Source organism: Mastacembelus armatus, chromosome 6, assembly GCF_900324485.2.
Source record: "Mastacembelus armatus chromosome 6, fMasArm1.2, whole genome shotgun sequence".
Taxonomy (NCBI): Eukaryota; Metazoa; Chordata; class Actinopteri; order Synbranchiformes; family Mastacembelidae; genus Mastacembelus; species Mastacembelus armatus.
Genome location: NC_046638.1, coordinates 20386472 through 20407431, shown reverse-complemented (window position 1 = coordinate 20407431; position 20960 = coordinate 20386472). Strand labels below are relative to the sequence as shown.

The window sequence follows — 20960 nt, the reverse complement described above, 5'->3', positions numbered from 1 at the left end:
CTTGGATGGGAGCTGAACAGGGTTGCGAAGGGAATTCCACCAAACAAACAACACATTACGACATCCAGAGTCCTGGAGTCTTGCTATTGATTTTGTGTTTAACAAACTCCACTCTGACCATACAATACATCAATATTGATTTTTTTCCCCCAGACACTGGCTATGCCACATGATGATGGAATAGTGAATTATTTAGTAGAGAAGATGCATTCAAATTTACTTTCTGGGAAGATATTCCCACCATATCTGAAATTTCCACTAAGTTATAGATTATAATGGGGTAAGTTCAGAAGAGAATTCAACAAAAATGACAAAATTTTAAATAAAAGTATTAATACCACAATGTTTAAAAAAACACCTGTTACACAAGTGACATGCACTCAATATCTTACTTTGCAGTAAAAGTACATGCTACAGTCTATCTTAGCTTGGCTTTGCTCAGCTGGGCATATAGACTGATTAGGTGGAAACAGCAGATCTCTCTGACTAATGGGAACAGAATTTGGCCCTGTAAAGAGTATTTATGTGGTGCTTTGAATAGAAAAAGAACGTGTAAAAAAAGTTGCATTTTTATGGTAAAACTAGCCAAAGCTGTTATTTAGCTATTTAGCATACAGACATGCAAATGATATTTGTGTAGATTTCCAACAATATTTCCTTTGAAATTCAGATCTGTACAAAGGAGCATAAAATAAAATGAAATCACAGAACACAATCTGAAAACTGTAGCTAATGCTACTTTACTCAGGGCAACGTTCTTTGATTACGTTAATGATTTTTCCACACTAGCAGTTCTGTCTACATGTGAATGTTGCCTTGTCACTTATTTAGAAGTTGAAAAACAAGTGACAAAATCAGAGGTCTGATGGTGTCTAATATTGTTTGCTAGCTATCTAACAACAGTGGAATTATGACTATGTTACCTCACTAATAGCTAACAGAGCAAACCTGTACCAGTGTGCTAGTACGCTACAAATTGGGTGAATGTTGTGTACTGGAAAGCCTTTTGTTCCCTGTCTTCTCTCAGATTGACACATTTTCTTGCATTATCCTTCTCCTTCCTCTTCTCTCTCACAACAAACCCAATTTTCACATCTTCTTATCTGGCCATATTTCTGGACACAAGAGTGGGAGAGGAGCTGGTGGGGGTGCAGTGTCTGCCAGGGAGTTATGAACAGTGCTTCAGGATAAGACAATGAGATGAGGTAGTGTGTATGTCTGTCTGTTTTTTATGTGAGAAAAAGAAAGACAATGACAGGCATTTGCCCCCAGGGCACACAGTGTACACCAATGTTACAAAAAAAATATCTAAATCCAGTGGGAGGCTGATTCATGGAGTTCCCTCAATGGGGCCTTGACTACAAAGGCAGTTTTGGTTTCATGATGTCATGATGGAATTTCACCTCACTCAATCAAACATCCTTCTGCAAACAAATCATCACTCCCAAAGCCTCAATATTGGGTTTAACCTACTAACAGCCACTGTGTTGTTCTGGGACTGATGAGGACCAGCAAATTAGGAGCACACTCATATACATGCAAAACCAGACAGCCTTTGCTTTTTTCAGTGAGCACAATGCTGTCTTAATGAGCATTTCACTGAGTCCAGTAGGAGACAGGCTAGGGTAATGGCATTACCATTTCCAGTTGAGTCCCTCTGGTTTGTGTGTGTGTGTCTGTGTGTGTCTGTGTGTGTGTGTGTCTGTGGGCATATTTTATGGCCCCCACTGGATTTCCCTGTCAAGACCACCATGGTAATGGAATACATAGTAAATCCCACTTTCTCGCTTTCATTCTCCCGAACATGAGCAGCTTGCCCTGTGTGTTCCTGTGTGTATTTATCACCTAGATCATAGAGGATAATCCTTTCGCAATATGCTGGCTATGTCTGTGTGTGTTTGTTAGTCAAGGTGCCCTCAGCTCGTATTATACAGATCTGCATATCAGGTAACCTGCCCATCTACAGTCTCCCCTCTGCAGTGCTGAAGTCTGCACTTCTTTGCAGGTTTCCTGTTGCCAATGTACTGTACTCCCTCACTGATCTGAAATAACATTCAGATGCATTTTTCTCCATTGATCCTACTGCACAATGAATACATCAACACTTACACTTCTATCTGGGTCTTATTCAGGATATAATGTTTACATAAAATGTGAGAAACTTGGTTATTCATATGTATACATGACTCTAGTGTTATTGGATAGTATTAATTTTATTTTCTACTATGCAATTTAAGTTAACATTATTCTAGTTTTTGTATATATAGTATATCCAGGTTTCTGCATATTCAGGTTGAAGAAATATGGATACGCTAATTACATGAGCTACACATAAACCGGGTACTCCAAAACCCAACCACAACTTGGGTATAAGTGCAAATATGAATATATTTACTGGGACAATAAAATCATTGGTTTGTTTGTTTGTTTTTGTTTTTCATTTGACCATTATTAATTTAGAATAATTTCACTATTGGCATTAAAGCTATTACTCTGGTCATAAGCATACTTCTCTTTAGGCCCCGTAGATTTGTCCAGTGTCTGGAGCTTTACTGGGGAAATGAACCCATTCCTTCCAAAAAACATTCCTAATTTTTTTTTTTGATGATGGTGGTGAACAGTTCCAATGTTTCTCCACCTATTTATTCAGATTTTTACATTTAATTTGCCACCTGTCTGGATCGTGTATGTTAGCTTCAATGTGGCACGCATGTATGAGTGCCTTCATAAGTTCTTATGCATGTTTGCATTTCTACAATAATGTAAATTATTTATATATCTGTATAGTTGCATGCATGAATGAATGGTCATGTTTTATGTTTTATGCCAGTAAATCTCATGTAAATTGAAGTAAATGTGTGCTGCATATGTATAAATGTGCATGTTTGTGAGTGTGTATGCTCCTTCTCACAGTGGTTGATGGGTACCAGACATATCCATGCTGAGGGTCTGCCTGGCGCCTGGTTCCAGGCCTTCTATATGGAAACACTTAGGGACTGTTACGTCAGTAGGCTATGGCACGCTTTCACCACTTTTCCACTTGCACCTTTCCAAAGTGCACTCACGTGCACATATTTTCACATAACATGCCTCTTTTCTCTTCTTTTCTTTCTTCTCACTGTGTTGCTCCTTTTTGCACACTTTCATCTCAAACACACTCATTACACACATTCACTGCTCGAAAGTTACGTCAGCAGAGCATTCCACACTTTTCCACGCGTCACCAAGGATGACTGACTCCACACAGCATTTCTTGCCTTTTTTTTCCATGGAAAACTCTTGTCCTTATATAACCCTGTAGTTTGGCAGCCTGCGTGTCCTACTATTTCTCTCTGTCTGTTTCCCTCTTTCAAACCTCTCTCTCATCCTTATCCATCCCTCACGCAAGCAGGCAAAAAGTTGAACTCTGTGGGTTGAGAGGCTGGGCAGTCTGTGGTAGTTCCCCTCTCCTGTGTGCCAGGCCAACTAGAGCCTTGGTACAAACATATGTGTCCAATATTTTCTTCCTGCTGTTACCCTTCTGCAGTCATAAGTGCATTCACGGGTCGTTTTTTCCTTTCGACATGGATTACGACTCACCACAGTGAAATGAACTAAATAAATGAATGCAGGGAGTGTGTTTTTGCGGCAATAGGCTGGAGTGTATGTGCGTGTCTGCCTGTGTGTGTGTGTGTGTCAGGCCTGTGGTGAGGAGGAATCCCTAGCTAGCTCTGAGGCTCAGCAGGCCTCAGGTAATCCAGCTTAATGCAGTTAATGTTGTCATGGCCACCTGTGTATTACACACTGCTGTGTTATAGCAAGACAAGGGGGGTGTGTCTAGACGGCAAATCACAGGAAAACAAAGCAGGGCTCCAAGGGGCTGCGCTGTCTGGATCCTTTGAAATGAACAATAAAAGTGCTTATAAAAAAGGACCATAGTAACAAAAATGACTCCACCTGGCTGCTTTTCATAAACATAAGAACTGGTTCATTATAATTTCCATATATAAAGGTGATAGAGTGGATGCAGTGTTTTATTTGAGCACTGATCAGCACTAGCAAGCAGTCGGTCATTCTGACTACTTAGGCAGGTGTGGTGTGTAGGTCTGCTGCCACCTGCTGTTGGCTCCCTGTCAAACATAGCAGCTTGGTTTGTACCCTGATGGAAAGGTGAGAGGTGATCAATGCTTTTGTTCCAGGAGTCTATTCTGCAGCATATTGGATGCGCATCAATTCATCAGTTCTGTTTACAAGAATGAAATTAAATAAATGGACAAAGAAAAAGACAGACAAAGTATCAATCTTTTCATGTCCTCTCAGTGGTCTGTGTGTAATGGCGAGGCACACTCCCTTCGCTGTCTTGGAGTGTGCATGTTCAAAATGCTCACTAAAGCAGCTGTTGGTGCTGACATCTGTCTCTGTCTTTCCTTTGACTGAACAAACTGCAACTGTCTCTCTCTCTCTCTCTGCCTGCATCAGCCCCATCAGCACTCTCTGCCCAGCTCCAAAGCCCATCAGTGTATCAACACAAACACACACATAGGCTGCACACACACATGCGCATATGCACACAAACACACACTGTTCCTGCTACTGTAGTCAGCAACACACAGCAGACTGCAGCGTATATCCCATATCTCAGCGTCTGCACCTCCAAAAACCACATCCTGGAACAACCACCGAAAGGGCAGGTGGATGTGTCATGCACTGCTGACATAAGGTCAAACACTGCCTCATCAAACTGAAGGATAAGCTAATAACTTTCGAGTCGCCTTCCTATTGTTTAGATTGCCTGGAAAAGCCCACAAATATTGTACTGTACTCTTGATTGGTAATACACACAGATTCAGAGAATCAGGAGCAAAACAGTGCTTCCTTCAGTAAGCTAAGATTTTTTCTGTTCATTTTTTCAGTTCATTTTGTAATATTACAAACCTCTACATGAATACACTTCTGCTTTTGTTATATAGCTTTATTTATGCATCAGAATGCAAATATTTCAGTGTTTATTAAAACACTTATGTGGTAACAGACTCAGTTTTGTGAATTTTCTTAAAGTTAAAGTAATTTAAGGACTTATGTTTAGTTTTTATTGAAATATAGTGTAATACCAAGGAACAATGGAAGCTTTAACAAAAGGATCAAGAACCAGTACTGTCTGCCTCAAGCTAATATCAAAAAGCAATGTTTTGTGACAGGTTTTTTTACCGGCTGTACTTACAAAAAACAACAAGTAGTACAAAATGTTAATAACATGTTTATGTATTTGAAAGGTTGTTTTCTGTTATTTGGAATGTCTCATGCATCTTTCAACATTATGGAGGCAAAATGCTGCAATACCACAAAGCAGACCTGTGTGGAAAACAAAAAACAATCTATTTCCATTGTACTTACTTGTCCGTAATTACTGTATGACTGTTGTTTGTGGAGGACTGACTTAACAAGCACAAAGACATGATGACTTGTGTGTTGCTAAGACGAAGGCTAAAATCTCTCACACAGCGGACTGCTTGCTGCTGACACACAGTGTCTGTGGCTGCTGCTCTGTTATCATTTCTCCCCTCTCTGCCCATGACCTCAGAGCCACATGCTAGCTATTTCCGTTTAGTTGCTTCTGGCTGAAAATGACTTCATGTCTGATTTGTTTGAAACAGAGGTGGGGGAGGGGGAGGGTGCTGCATTACTGTTTTGAAAAATGAAAAATGGTCTGCATTCATACAGCATGTTTTGACTGTTCTGTAGCCAAGTTGGTTTAGATTGATTTAATGCACCAGAAGTAAGACTGTGCTGCAAGTGTTCTCCCACTTCCCTTTTTTGAAAATCCTAAGCACTTCTCTGTGCATTTTGGCTAGCAATGCTTTCACTTCTTTTCTTTTCCTAAATCTAATCCTGTCAGCTCTCTGCCTCCCTTCCGTTCTCTTCTTCACCTCAAAAACTTCTCATGTTTACTCACAGTGACACCCATTTTGAATCTATCACCTCCTTTCCTCCACCTCTGTCCTTCTTTTCTGGGATGGGAGTACTGGAGCCAGGTAGGTCTGCAGACATGAGTAATGTGGCTAAGACTGACTCATGCACCAAGACATCAGCCGTCAGTGTGGAGCCAGCAATGACACAAGCACAAGAACAAACACACACACATTATATACTGAATCGACACAGGCAGACAGACTCGGCGGTGCCGACAATATGAAATCTAGTCATGTAAGCGGCCTTTATCATCACCTTATATTATGTGATCATTATTGAAAAACTGAAAATGAATCCATTTTCCATCCAGAGTGATGAGGTCAGACTGTTAACAGTAAGTATGTCTATGACATAACATGCATAAACACAAACATGCACAGACAGATCAGTCTGTGTACACATCAAAATATGAATAAATTAAACATTCAGGTCAATGAATACAAAGTGCAATGAAAGCAATGATAGTAATGTAGCTTGCATCCTTTAGTATTTACCATATAAATGTCTGCTGCTAGTACAAATATTTTTGTTGTTGTTTTGGAACAAGCCTATTTGTAATCCACAGACAAATTGTGTGGATGGTATTTAAGTGTGAATTTATTATCAGTATATTCTACACTTAAATATTAAGTCATTTGCTGAGCTTTGTTTTTAGGTTTTGTGTTTTTTGTGTCAAATATGCCCATCAGTGTCTATTTCTGTAGTATTATTACTTGGGCTTTGGGATCAAACCCTTAAAATAAAAACCTAGTTGTAGTTGTATGAGGGCATAAAAATGGTTCTTTAAAAATCATACAATACAAATGTCACTTCTTATTAATGTGTAATTTATGTAAAAACACAAACACAGACACGTGCATAGATGGTCCTCATTGCATTTATAAAACATTTATTATTCATGTAAGGGTAATGTGAGGTGTCTCCGTTTTAATGCCTCCTAATGGCTTTTTGAGTTAGTGCTGCCAGCAATGAATAAATCATATTAGTCATGCTGCAGCCAAAACCTCACTCAGCCTGGGCAGCGCTGAGTTGATCTATAGGTTTTCACATTATGTCTAATCTGTTTTGATCCTAAAAAGCTTATATTTAGAAGAAAAGCCTGAGATCTATTTTCTTCTTCTAACCTTCACAACACAACAAATATGTGAAGGTGAGGGTGCGTGCGTACTGTATATACAGTAGATGTGTACAGGTAACAAAGGTCATACACCTTCCCCCATCTGTAGCCCACAAAGGTTGCAGTTTATAACCTACAGTCCATAACAGCACCACAAACATTGGAAAGTTTAACCATTTTCCTTTCAGTCTCACCTAATTTGAGAGTGACAGTATTTAACACACTGTTGTTAGATTGCATTTTATTGCATAGTTGTTTTTACCTCATCCATGGACTGTATTTCTCATATTAGATATGATACTGGATGAATGGAAGCAGATCGCTCTTGTGTGCTGCACCAACTGGAATGATGTGCAATGGGAACATATCGACCCCTGGATAGCTCAGTATTGATGAGTGGATGGATTTCAGGAAGTGACCTTGGCCAACTCAGACGAGGACCTGACCAGAGCCCAGCTCATTTTCCCACAGAGCACATCTCTGGCACCAGCCGGCCTGCTCACAGCAGACTGTGTGTTTATATCCTTCTCTGAGGTAAACATAGTTCACTGGAACTGATATTAGATCATTGCAAACTGGTCATAAGTTAATGCCGTCATGAATTTGGTAATGGGGGAGTGTCATAAACTGTGGGTTTCAAAAAGAGTTCATGGAGGGGATGCAGGGGAGAGAGACTGTAACAGTAATAACCTTTTCCACAGTGGACATTTTTAACTCCATAAGAAAAGCAGAGTTGTCCTTACTATCATTAAAGTTCAGCCTGTTCTGTAAGGTTTCAATGTGTAATATGCACTGCAATCTATTAGCAGAAATGGAATGCAGTATTCATAACTATGTTGTCATTAGTGTGTAATCACTGGAAAATACCATCCATTGTATTTAATCTTAATCTCAGAATGAGCTTTTTAAATCTACATAAGTAGTTGGTCTCCTTTCATAGTGGCAGAAATATTGCACCGCCATGTTTCTACAGTAGCCCAGAACAGACAAACCAAACACTGGCTCTAGACAGGAAATCACATTTTGTTATAAAGGTGATGGTTACCATATCCTCACTCGCATTTGGAAACAGAAGGGTGAGGTGAGATGGATGTTACTATATATAGTAACCCCTTTAGTAACCCCCACCTTTCTTTTAGATTAGCAGCATATATGATGCTAAATCTTTCACATTTTACACATTGCACCTTAAAGTGTCCCAGTAGCATGACAGGGTGACAGTGCAGTAGCATGCACAAAGACAGAACCCTCCAACCGAAGCAGTTTTATTATCTCTATAGTAATTTTTCCTGCTGTCAAAACTTCCTTTGCAAAAAAAAGGCCCTACCATTAAAAATTAGGCTCAACCAAACAAAACAAAAACATATTTCTCACTTATGTCAGATGTTATATAACAATACAGACTGTTATGTTTTAACTTTTTCAGCTTTTGACATATCAATCTCTTTCCAGTTTTCCCACAAAATAATGGAGATGAAGTGCAAAGATTTTACAACACAGTTTATGTATTGTCACCAGCATCAGGAAAGAACAGGTGGGATTGCTGCATCTCTTACAAACCTTTTCTATCTTTGAAATATTTGTACTGAGACTTGAGTAGGATCAGTGCAGAGCATGCACAGGCCTGGTTTCAACAAACATCCCACACTGACCCCATGTGGAGGTAAGCAGCATCACACAGGGCTTCAACTTTTCACCTGCTTCCTGTCAATCATCACGGTAACTACGCCTCCAGTTGATCTCATTGGAGGGCAGCAGGGCGCTGGAGTGCCAACCAGCCAATCATGTGGCTCTGCCTCCTGTTAACAGGGCACCTATTCAAAATGGAGCATGCAGGAAGGAAGGAGGCGGAGGTAAAGAGGAAGGGTGAGACAGAGCAGTGTTAGGAGTTGATGATGCCAGTATGCTCTAATGCTCTAATAGCCTCTCAGAGAGGCAGACGGGGGAAGAGACCAGTCATTTTTGCAGGGCAAAGGACATATTGATCCTGCCTTTGGGAATGTGTGTGATTGATAGTTTTCTCAAAGTAAAAATATGGTGAAAGGAGAAATAGAAGATGGAAAGTAGCTATTAGAAGCTTTATGGCATGAATGTGCAAGGGTCCATGGTGAGTCAACAGTCCAAAACTTAAAGACCCTCAAATTACTATGATATAAGCAGCAAATCCTCACTTCTGAGAAGCCAAAACCAGCACAGTTTGACAGTTTTGCTTGATAAATGACTTAAAGAATTCACAAGTTGTCAACATGGTCATTATTTTTCCAATGATAGTTTAGGCTATCCATTGTTTCAACACTGCTTCTTTGTGTACAGATGGACTGATAATGTGACCTAAAAACAGCAGCACCAGTGAGATGGAACAAGTGTCAGCATTTTGGATGACTGAAATCTGAATCTACACCAACTGATTAGATGTCATCTTGCCTGATTAAATGAAGTGTTAAGTGTTAAGGCAGGTCATCAGTTCTCTAAAGCCTTGAAAGTGGGTGAAGAGGAAGCAATATAACAAATCACGCGACATAAAGCACAGTTTCTTCTGTCTGAGCACAGTCGGCTTCTGACAAGTAGAACATTGGCTGACACTGCATAATATTTTAGCCAGTGAATACTGGTTGCTATTGTAACTGCCAAGCCTGCACAGGTTCACAGTGAGAGGTCACTGCACAGGAGACTTACAGCTCCCAGTGTCATTTCTCTGGGTTTTATTTAATGCTCTTGAAATCAGCAAGTACTCTTTGCTGGATTGATGCTACTTGGCTAGAAGGTACAAGGAGTACAATTTAAACTAAAATAATTCATGATATGATAATTAAGATAAAGATAGACTTTTATACATGGCCCCAGGAAGACAATATTAGCTAATAATGCAGGTACTATAGTGACACATGGCCCTTTTGAATGAAGCATCATCTGCTTTTCCCTGTGTCTGGAGTTGTCTCATCTAAAGGACTTTAGAAAGCTAAAGAGATGACAGTATAAAGAGTCATACTAGAAATCTGAGAAAAAATGAGAACAAATGATAATTTTCTGTAGCAACAGTTTTTTATATCCTACATGTCCCCTAGATGGATCTTTGCATGCTGTGGGGGACCTTGATCCTCAATTGGCAACCACTGCCCCAGAATAAGTATTAGGCTTTAGCTGATATACGCATCAAATGTCAAGAGCAAATGTAATCGTCTTCCCTACAGAGTTTGGCTGTGTATGTCTATTTATAGCCCGGGCACTCAAGCTGAATATATTTTACCTTTTACTTCACTACTTGTTAACTACATATCCCACTGCATCCGTGTTCATACAGCCTGCATGACGCGCATTTTACGCACAGGAGGGACCGAGTGGGTAGGGTTTGTGTTTACTTCCGGACTCAGATTTAGACTTCGCTCAGAAGGCAGCAGCTCCAGTGGCGGATCAGACTGTCAGCTATTGCCGCAGCCATACAAGGCTTCATGACAGAGGATACCGGGTTGACCAGCGGCAGCCCAACAGCCAAGCCAAACTCGGCGCCACTGAACACCGGACGCTGCGACCCTGGGCAGACCCGCACCGTTGTCCCGTTTTCATTCGTGTTTAAAGTCACCCAATGTGGCTCTCCCGCTACCAGAGAGTGAACTGATCTGTTCCTGCTACTTCATGATCTCAGCTAGCTGGGCATCAAAACAAGGGCAATCGCTCAAAGTTTAAGCGGCGTTTGCATTTGACCCGTCAGGACCCAGTAGCTGGAGAGACACCGGTTCCGGGGAGAGCGACGGGACTCGGGGGCCAGACAGCCAGGGCAGCGAGGGTGGTGGCTGGATAAACTAGGGGGGTCGCCTCCAGCTCCTGGTGGTTTTATCCCCTGCCAGCTAACGTTAGCTGCGCTAGCTTCACACAGCACCATGGATTGGCTGATGGGGTGAGTACAGACAGCTAACCTGCTAGCTCACCATGACAGGTCAACTGCGCAGGCTTTCTGATACTGGCTGCAAATTCATCTGTCGGTGACTGACGCTACCACAGTCAGCATTTAGCAGGTGCAATGTCGGACTGAATAGTGTTCAATTCCCACTTGAACTCATCAAAGTAGCGGGTAGCATGTTGCCTGGTTAGCTTAGCTCTGCGCTGCTAGCTGGCAACGGGCTCATCATGCAGCGGTAAACCAACCTGAAGGCACCCGGGGCCAGGCGGTATTTTTGGCCGTTTCTTTGGCCTGCAGCCTACTAGCCAGCGGTGGCAGCGCCCAGATTAGGTTGTGAGAATGCGTTTGTAGAGGCCAGTTTGCTGTGCAGGGAGCTCATTTTGAGCAATGACTAACGGGGAAACGAGCTAACGTTAGCAGCCTGTGAGCACAGCTAACGCGGCTGTGCCCGGGTTAGTTCGTTTCCTGTGCAAGGTGCTCGCTGCTTTTATGGGAACTGCTCCCCTAATGTGCCAGCATGGGACACCACAGACACCACAGAGGCTCCGCTGCCTTACCGACAGGAAATATAGGTCCCATCCCTGATAGACAGGTACCCCGGGGAAGGATAAATACACATTACATAATGATTGTTAGTAATTAGCACTTAGTTATTCACTTCATTGAAACCCAACAATAGTTTAAACTATTGAGTAGTTTAAACTTCAAAGTGTGCGTGTGTGTTTGCTGAGCGCTTCTAGATGAGGTACACCTGTTTCAGCGTGACACCTGCTATTAGGTCAAGGCCATGGTCACTGTATCCAGGATGAAGCTGAGGCATCAGTGTAAATGAAGTCCCCAAAGCCTACCAGCCCAGCCCGCAGTAGATGAAAGTGTTGTCTATTATCTTGCATTTACTTCTGCATTTGCTATGCAAACTTAAAGGCAGAACTTGAATCACATTTGCCTTTAAGTAAAGGAGAGGTTCAGTGAAGTCCAAGGTGTGTTTGTAGTTTCTTTTCCAGTTAAGCTTCAGATTGACCCAATGATATTTAATGCTGAAACACGGCAGGATCAGATATCTTTACAAACAGGAGTGCATCAGGGCTTTGGCAAATGACAGGAGGTTTGCACTTGCACAGTAAGGTGTGTCTCTGTGAGGTAATTCTTTTTACTGACTGGTTATCAGGTTTGCTGCCTGACTGCAGCTCTTTGCAGGCAGATCAGGCTCGAGGAAGGGTGGAGAACTGTTGTCAGGGGTGTTTCTTCATACAGTGACATTTTCACTACGAGATAATGTCATCGTCCCTCAAAATCCCCCAACCCAAAAGCCCTCCACGTTACAGACTTCAGTGAAGTTAGATTAGTCTTGGTTCAGAACGTACCACCTCAGTGTCAAATGAAAAACTATTCCCTTTCTCCCTCACAGGTGCTCGACTGCAATACTTATAATTCTTTTTTTTTTTTTTTCCAGCTTTATCTTATCTGTCTTGTTGTTGCTCATTTTTTTTCAACGCTTTTCCTAAATACAATTTCCTCTTAAATATTATCAAATCTTTGTAAATATGTTTGGATGACCCTGAAAAAAGTGTCTTTTTGCTATTTCATAGTTTTTCTATGCAAGGCCTATTTTTCATAAAAACTCGTGTTTTTTTTCCTCCTTCCACTCGTTCTCCTGGTTGTTCTAGCTGGTTCTTGTTCTGACTTTTCTCAAGTTGCTACAGTTCTCTCAACTGCAAGTTTTGCCTGAATCAATAACATAAAACAATAACAGTGCTTTGCCCCAGCAGCTGGTGCTGTCAGACCTAAACTAGTTTGATCAGTGATCTTTTAGGAATTCAAGAGCAACACCCAGTTGTGGCCTAATGTTAGAGGAGGCGAGAAAAGTAAAGAACGACACATTAGTAAAAGGGGAGGCCACTGCCTGCCTGCATTTGCTAGCAGACCATATTATCATGAGTGTTGACCAAATGTCACTGGTATTAATTCATGTTCTCTGTCTTAGGGAAGTTTTTGAATCTTTTTTTATGGAGTGACACTTTCTAAATAAGTCAGTCTCAGTTTCTAAATGCTCTCAGAGAAAAAAGCTTATGCGTCAGTTGCAGCTTGTCATGACTGCAGGTCTGTCTACTAAACTGTCATACTTTGTCCTCATTGAAGGCAGTTGTGCAGGTTGAGTTCATGTTTACTTGCATGTTAAGGGAGCACTTTAGTCTATAGTGTGTGTATATATAAGGGTAAGGTCTGTCTAAGCCAAATGCATTGAGAGCAAGCAGGCATGCGTCCAGCGTGCGTCACCGTTAGAGTGCAGTCCATGAATGAGTTAACCAAGCGTGTAATCGCTCAGAATACAGACCCACGGTGAAGGATGTCACAGCCAGGTCCGATGGAGGGAGAAGAGAGCGAGCTGAAGGATGATGGAGGAAAGCGAGATAGAGAGGTGAAAGCAGCTGAACTTTGGAGAAATGTGCAGATGTAGAGAGAAAGATAAGATGGAGTGTGATGAATGAAAGAGGAGAGATGGATGAGAGAAAAGCAGGGTGATCAAAAGGGAGGCGGCACGTTTTTTTTGACTGATGAATGGCAAAGGAAGGATGGAGGAGGGGGATATAGATGCTTTTGACAGAATAAGAGGTTAAGGAGGAGAAAATGGAGGAAATTAGCATTTGGGGAGATGTGGTGGAGTAGTTTATATGAAGAATGAAGCTCCACGGGGAATTGAATGGAAGTCTGTAGCAAATGACAAGACCCTCACAGCCTAATGGTGTATAGATTGAGAGACGGTGATATGATAGGTTACCTTGGGTGGCAAATGCACAAGACACAGACGCGTCTAGTGTTTATCACCTGTGTGATTGCCTGAAAATGTAAGGCAAAATGTGTTTGTGCAGTCTGCCTCTGCACTGTTTGTTTCTTATGAACAGAGAGCATTAATTCAGAGCTGAATGACCTCATCTGTCCAGAGTCAGAATCAGATGGGACGTTAAGTCAGTGGGGAGAAGCGCGACGCATAATGTGTCTTTTCCTGCTGGGTGTAATAAGCAGGCTTCGACAGATGTTTAATCCCCTTGCTTTTGAATGATGGATTGGTATTGCTGAATCAAGAGTGAGAGAATGGAAGCTAAAGCATCTAAGCATTTTAGCTTTAGGCTGCCTGACCTGAGCAAGACTCAGATTTAATGTGCATTTAGCTTGCACCTGTGACTCAATGGCTTAACTTTATCCTGCACCTATGCAGTAATGGAAGCAACAGTATGAAAGATTCCAGTAATGAAGGGCTTGATTGTTGTAACCACTCGCTTTATGGATAGTAAAGTTTAAAAGATAAGGGTGGTCATTTTCTATATTAACAGTATTTTCAACACTCCCCATTTGCAGACTAACACCAACGAGTTACCTCTAGTCACAGTTTCTGTCACCTTTACACCTGGTTTAGCTTGTTTGTCTCTTTCACAGACATCTGTTGTTCAGAAACGACTCATAACACGTCAGCAACACACACCGGTGCACTGGGAAACATGTTTCTTCTTTTCTGAACTTTTTTTTTTTTTTAAATTTGCCTAAAGGCTCAAAGGAGCATCTGAAGTCAACTGTGCATGTGTAAAATTTATATTCTGTTTCAGACTACAAATTTCTTAAAGAACTGTAATCTTGAACTAGCTTTGTGTAGCGGAAGGAGCTACTGGGTGTGGCTGCTGACGCTTTTTCTAAGATAAAATTATCAGAAATTAAAAATGAGAGTAAGGACAGGTGTCAGGTCATAACTGTGGGCAGTCAGAGAAGGGGAAACCACATGAACTACTTATAGGCTGAACGTCCTCAGCGTTTGCCTATTCATGATGTTCTGTCTTACCACTGTCTTGCGTGTTTTGGTGTGTGGGGTTTGACAGCTCCTGTATAAATGTGACCTAAGCATGAGTCTGTATTTCAGGTTTAAACACAGGAAAGGATTACTTCATGGTAGAGACTAGTTCTCAAACCTAGCAATATTTTTGTTCAATGTTTGATCATGTTAATAGAGAAGTGGGTGGGTGTATATCCAGTAGGTAGGCCTCCTGTGATAACACTGCCGTTAATTTTTTTCCATGGTACATGACTTTGCATTTCTAACAATATATGGGTGGGTGACTTTCCACTTCCATCATCAAATCATTATTTGGAAAAGCATCAAAGGCCTGCAAATTTGAAAATGAATGTTGTTAATAAGTCAGCTCTGAGATACATAGAGCATTGCAAGATAAACATCTGCTCTCTGAGTTTCAATTCTACTGTTGTGTACTTTGGATCAATTTGCCATTAATTCGGCTACTACAGTGCAAGATTTCATTCTTGAGCTCAGTAATGAGACATTGTGCTCTGGCTGGTGTCCTCTTCATGCAGCCAATAAAGCTGAAGGGTATCATATTTTTTAGTGCCCCTCAACATACCAAACGTAAGTGGGAGAATGATACAATTTAAAATAATGTATGGCCTTAGCATAACCCTACAATATCATTAAATTATCCAGTGGGTGCCTGTCCTTCAGATGTGAATTTTCAGCAGGGTAAAACACTGTGATGTATCATGTCCAACAGGACGTACAGGGACTCCAAGCAGATTCTTAATCCACTGAAATGGTGCATATTGATGTCTTTAATGCAACTGTTAAAAATATGTATCCAAAAATGACAGTATATCAGTCTAAGAATAAATATGTCTCCAGTTAACTTACTTGCATATCAGCCGATCTCTACACGAGGTCCTGAAACTGCTTATGAGAACTCTGTGGTAGCATTTCAGCTTATTAGAGTCTACGTGTTTGAGTAACATCCCCTTTATGTTTTTGATTTGCTGTGTGTGTATATGTAAATGTTCCCAATGGGGATTGTGCACACTGAATCCCTGTCCTCATGCAACCCCAGTGCTTTTTTTATCCCCCATCTCCATCACACACACATACAAACACACACACACAAACACACTGGCACACCTCTGCACACAGTCTCAGCCCAGGTGGCTGTTTCCGCTGTTCGCACCACAGTTGCAGTGCTGATAATAGACTGTGACAGATAAACAGAGCAGCCATCAGCTCTTAGAGCAGCCACTTGCTCAAGAATAGGAACCAACCAACACGTCACTCTGTTGCTTGGTCTAGACAAGGATGGAATCTAGCTATTCTGTCTTTACTACTAGCTCCGCAATCATCTCCTCCTACTGTTTGTTTGCTGCACTGTTTGGACTGACCTGAGGGCTGTATGAGCAGTCAGCTTTCCAGAAGGCCTTGGTGTCCGCCTGGGAAAAGAGCCGTTAGCTACCTTGTTACTGTTGCAACAAAGAGGACAGCTTCTGTTTGCTTTCTGCATGTCACAGCCAGCAATAAGAATCCCTCCCTATTACAAATAAATTTATTGTGCCTGCCCCTGAAGTTGCTTTACGACTACACACCCAAGACGGCACGGGCCAAGATTTTTAAGTCCATTGAAGTCAGCCAAACCTTTAACAGACAGTAACATGGTGTAGTTTTACAGATTAATCCTGTGTTGTGAGTGGCAATTAGCCAGCTGAGCACCCAACAGGGTGAAAAATGATCCCACTGTTTATACCAGTTGTTTTACAAAAGTGACATAATTTGACTGATGGTGTTAGATTTGTAATTTATTCATAAACAGTTTTAGGTTTCCAAACATTCAGTCAGTAAATGACTTGTGCCTGTGGTGGAATCCAACTGGCAGTAAATATGAGTTATGTCCTCAATGCAGTCTAAGGAGTTTTCTCTGGAGCTTAATTAATTGACGAATCTATTAGTTGACCATAACAGCCCTATAATTAAATAAACCACTGCATAATATACTGTACTCCATTTTGGTAGCCCTGCAATAATGACCGTCCTCATTAAGCTGTTAATGTATCAGATTTTAAAAGTTTCTTATGTGGTGACCTAATTCATAGTGCATTAACAAAAAAATAAATTGAAATGATCATTTAGGTACCTCCATTTACATACAAGCAGAGAAAACATAAAAACAGCCATTAATGTAGAGCAGTTTGGCACATTACAGGACCATGGAGCTCCTTTTAATGGAGTCGGGCCCTGATCTGGTGCTCATGATGTGCTGCCTCGCTGAGGGTCTGGCTGGATGACAAGACTGGTTGGTTTGTTTACACTCCAGAAAGAGTATTTTGGCTACTTTCATCCCTCCGATTCACTCTGTCTTCCTGTCCCTGGCTCAGTTTGTCTCGCCGTCTCTGTCTTTCTCTATCTCAACCCGCCCTCTTCTTTATCTCTCAGGACACTGATGTGTGGAGACGTTTGCGTGTTTGGCTACGGCCTAAGCTGGACAGTTTAGCCTCAGAAAGCAAGGCAGGGTTGAACAGGCCTAGGGCAGCTTCAGCTCTGTCTGAGAGATGTTGAAAAACAAAAGCTAACAGGGTGTTAGTTGTGTTCAGAACAGAGCATGTATGATGATAGCCTATATGACGAGTGATATTGTATAACCTCTATCATGCTGTTTTTGTGTGCAAGTCTCATTTTTTTTGGGTGAGTGACAGAGGAAGGAAAATAAAGCCGTGCTGGAGGGTCAGAGTCTGAACAAACAAGCCCTGAGCTAACCCTTTCTGACATCAGCCACCCTCTTTGACTTTTAGCCTTGTTCACTGCTCATCAAGGCTCCGTTTTACTTTATGGCAAAAGCAGCAGGTTCCTCCTCTTCCCTAGAAGGACAAGAGAACAAATAGTTATAAGCGGAGCTGGAGTCACTTGGTAAATCCTCAGCTTTTGTCGTCTAGAGGTGTCAATGACGTTGGGTTTTGCAGGATGTGACACCCAGAGCAAGTTGTTGATTAGGTAATAACTATGACTAGCAGCTCCAGCAGACCAGCATGAAGTGTTTTGCAATCAACAGCAATCAAAAATATTTTCTGTCTTTCTGTTTGTAACATAAAAATACAGGAGCTGATATCTAAAAAGGTTTGAGTAAATCTTAACTGAAGTCATCCTGAGGCTTCAAGGCACAATACTGTATCATGGAATGTTTTTAAGACATCAGTGTGCATGATTGAATGAGATAAAATGCTTCTATTGAATGCCTTTTGAGGAGGCAAATAGCCTGGGTACAGAAACACACACACACACACACACACACACACACACACACTCACACACACTCACTCCTGAGCAAATACTTCTGTACTCTCTGGTTTGTCTCTTGAGATGCCTTTCTGCTTCCCTGTCTTCCCTTCCCTTTCTCGGATGTGGGGAGAAGCCCAGAAATAAACATGATACCAGAGTGACTCTGCAGTTTGCCTTTCACTGAATATGCATAAGCGGATAATTGGAGAATCCAAATGTACAGTGTGGCTGTATTAAGCACTTTCCTAAACACTTGAGATGGGAACTCTTGCTAGGTGTGGTGTTTTTTGCACTTTTTGCCAGCATGTTTTAGTGATGATGAAGGTTCAAAAGCCTGAGGTTAGTACATGCTGTATGGCTATTGTGCAACCTAATACTATGATGGATCAAGGGCCTGCAAATGCAACCCAACTTAATACCTGGAGCTGGCTGTGCTTGTGAAGCTTCTCTGCCCACTCAAATGTGTCCTGACCTGCTCAAAGCTTGAACAACCACGCAGACAACTGACATATAACCAGCAGCCTCTGAGACATAAAACATTTAGATTCACATTTAACCTCCTTTTTATATAATTTGGATATATATTTGGATATATATTGAGCTTAATTTTGTTACCACTTTCCCTTCAAAGACATTTTGCTCATTTGGGCCACACTGTTGTGTTGCTCCTGGCATAGCCTGGGGTGTCTCTGTGTGTTGCCTCTATTTCACTTGGCAGGATGGCGGCACCATGCTGTGACTGTGTTTACTCTTTCATAACGCTCTGGGCAGCCCTGCCCAGCACACACAACTGGGCCTGCCAGTGGATAAAGAGAGAGTGAAAGGAGAAAAGAAAATACTGACATAGGGCAGGAACAGTCATGTTCCCTCTGGAGAGAGGGAGAGAGGTCAGCCACTCTCTCCCTTTCTCTTTCATGTTATTGGTCGGAATAGGACATCTTCTCTCAAAACAGTATTTAACTGCAGGCCAACTTTGCTGCAAAGATCCTGGATTTCACATTTTTTTACTGTTGTGGGACTGCCTGCCACATACCTGGGAGCAGCTACTGTCCTGTCAGAGAATATCACCCTTGGCTAGAGCTGTCTTAAGATCAGTTAAAATAAGTTAAACCCCCAAGCAGCAGGATTTGGAGTTGTTGTTGCCATCCACCCACCCAAGACACCCTGCAGAACAGTTTGGTGTGTTTCTTTTTTGTGCATTTCATAGTGTTTCAGATTCAGTTATTGCTATAAATTGCACTTAATGATACATTTCCTCTTCCTCTTATTTTTTTTCTAGGGACAACTTGCTTTTTTAAACTAATCAGACAAGCAGGGCATTACTGTTTCATCAGATTTCCTCACATCAGACTTCTGAATGTTTGGATATTTATTTATATATTTAGCAGAGGAATTGACACAGTATCAATAGACGCACATACAGTCAGAAACACTGCTTATTTACTTTAGAGTCACTCTGTGGTGTCTAACCTGAACAGTTTTGGGCAAAATTTGACCTAATGGTCAGTATTTAGCCTTTCTACTCAGCTGTAGAAAACTACTCTGATGTCTGATTGGCAGTCCAAGTGAGTTTTTGTGCTTACATTCCCACCAATCAATCTTTCCAACTTGTAAAAGCTCTGGGAACCTGCCAACTTAGTTACAGGATGATGGTCTAAACAGGCTAATTTCTTGGATATGTGGCTATTGCTGTGTGATTTTGTGTATCAGCCTGTTTTATGTAAAGATTAACATTTCATTTCAGCTGAAGCTGACTGGATCTTTTCTATTATACTGTAGGAAATCTCCACATGGTGGTGTTTAGAGCTGAATGGAGTAGTTGATCAGACCTCCTTGACTTGGCTAGTAAATTGAAGAATTGAAATGTAGGAATAATAGGGGACATGGGGCACTGCTGCAGTGCGGATTGAAGACTCCGGAGAGGAAGAAAGAGGACGGTGGTAGAAAGAGCATCAGATAAAAAGTAAGACCAGTGGGGAGAGTATAGAAAGTGAGGCTAAAGAGGAACGGAAGGAGGGAAACAATAGTGACACAGAGGCCATAGGTGAGATATGGAGATATATGGGAAGTAGCGATGTGGGTCAGAGAGAGCTAGATTAGAAACAGCAGAGGTCTGCAGCAGAGGACAGAGAGGGAGATTTAACAGCAGGGGCCTTGGCTGCTGGTGGCAGAGAGAGAAATGGAGTTTGGAGTCATGTGTAGGTCAGAAAGGGAAAGCCACACGAGGCATAGAGAAATAAAAATGCATTGGCTGTGTTCTCTGCATTCATTGGTTTTGATTCCCAAACCTTTAAAATCAAGATTTGGGAATTTGCCCAACAGAACAGTTGGTCCCCATTGGGCCTCTACGATAAGAGACCTAGTTTGTCTCGGAGGAGAAAGCCTTTAATTCTATATGATTTTATTTATTTTTCACTAAGATGTGGTCAGCGCCCTCGGGCGAGGCTTCAGCTAAGTGGTGAGCTGTTAAAGCTGTGCAGAAGCGGTGGGCTGCTGGCGTTGGTGTAAGCTTGCTAGGTTTGTCCTTGGTGGATGAGGCTAGACTCGTCCGAACTGTAATTGGATTACAGATCTCTGCGATGCATCAGGCAAAGCAAGTGAGATACGCACACACAATCACACACATGCCTCAGGGAGACAAGTACTTGAGCCTGTACTCCTCCTGTGCCTCATTTTTTTTCCACTACGCCACTTAAAACTTTCCTCTGCATCCAGCTATTTTCTTTATCCCCCTTTAATCAGTGACCCACCCCTTCCCTCTGGTTGTTATATACGTGCATGGACGTGCATTTTTGTGTGTAAACGTGTTAGTGTTTGTGTGCATGTACATGGATCGGCCCTGTGCCATGGATACCCTCTCTAAATGGGATTAGAGTAGTTGCAGTGGAGCCTGTGCAGAGAACATGTAG

At 41.8% G+C, this 20960-nt stretch overlaps 1 protein-coding gene across 1 annotated transcript in view; it reads left to right on the top strand.

The window, feature by feature from the left end:
• Nucleotides 1–10438: 10438 nt before the first annotated feature.
• mob2a (MOB kinase activator 2a) overlaps nt 10439–20960 on the top strand; it is a 59905-nt gene continuing 49383 nt past the window's right edge. The window contains exon 1 of the mRNA XM_026311880.1: nt 10439–10961. Within this exon, the coding sequence (XP_026167665.1) occupies nt 10945–10961 (17 nt within the window). The 5' untranslated portion in view covers nt 10439–10944. The remainder of the gene's footprint in view (nt 10962–20960) is intronic.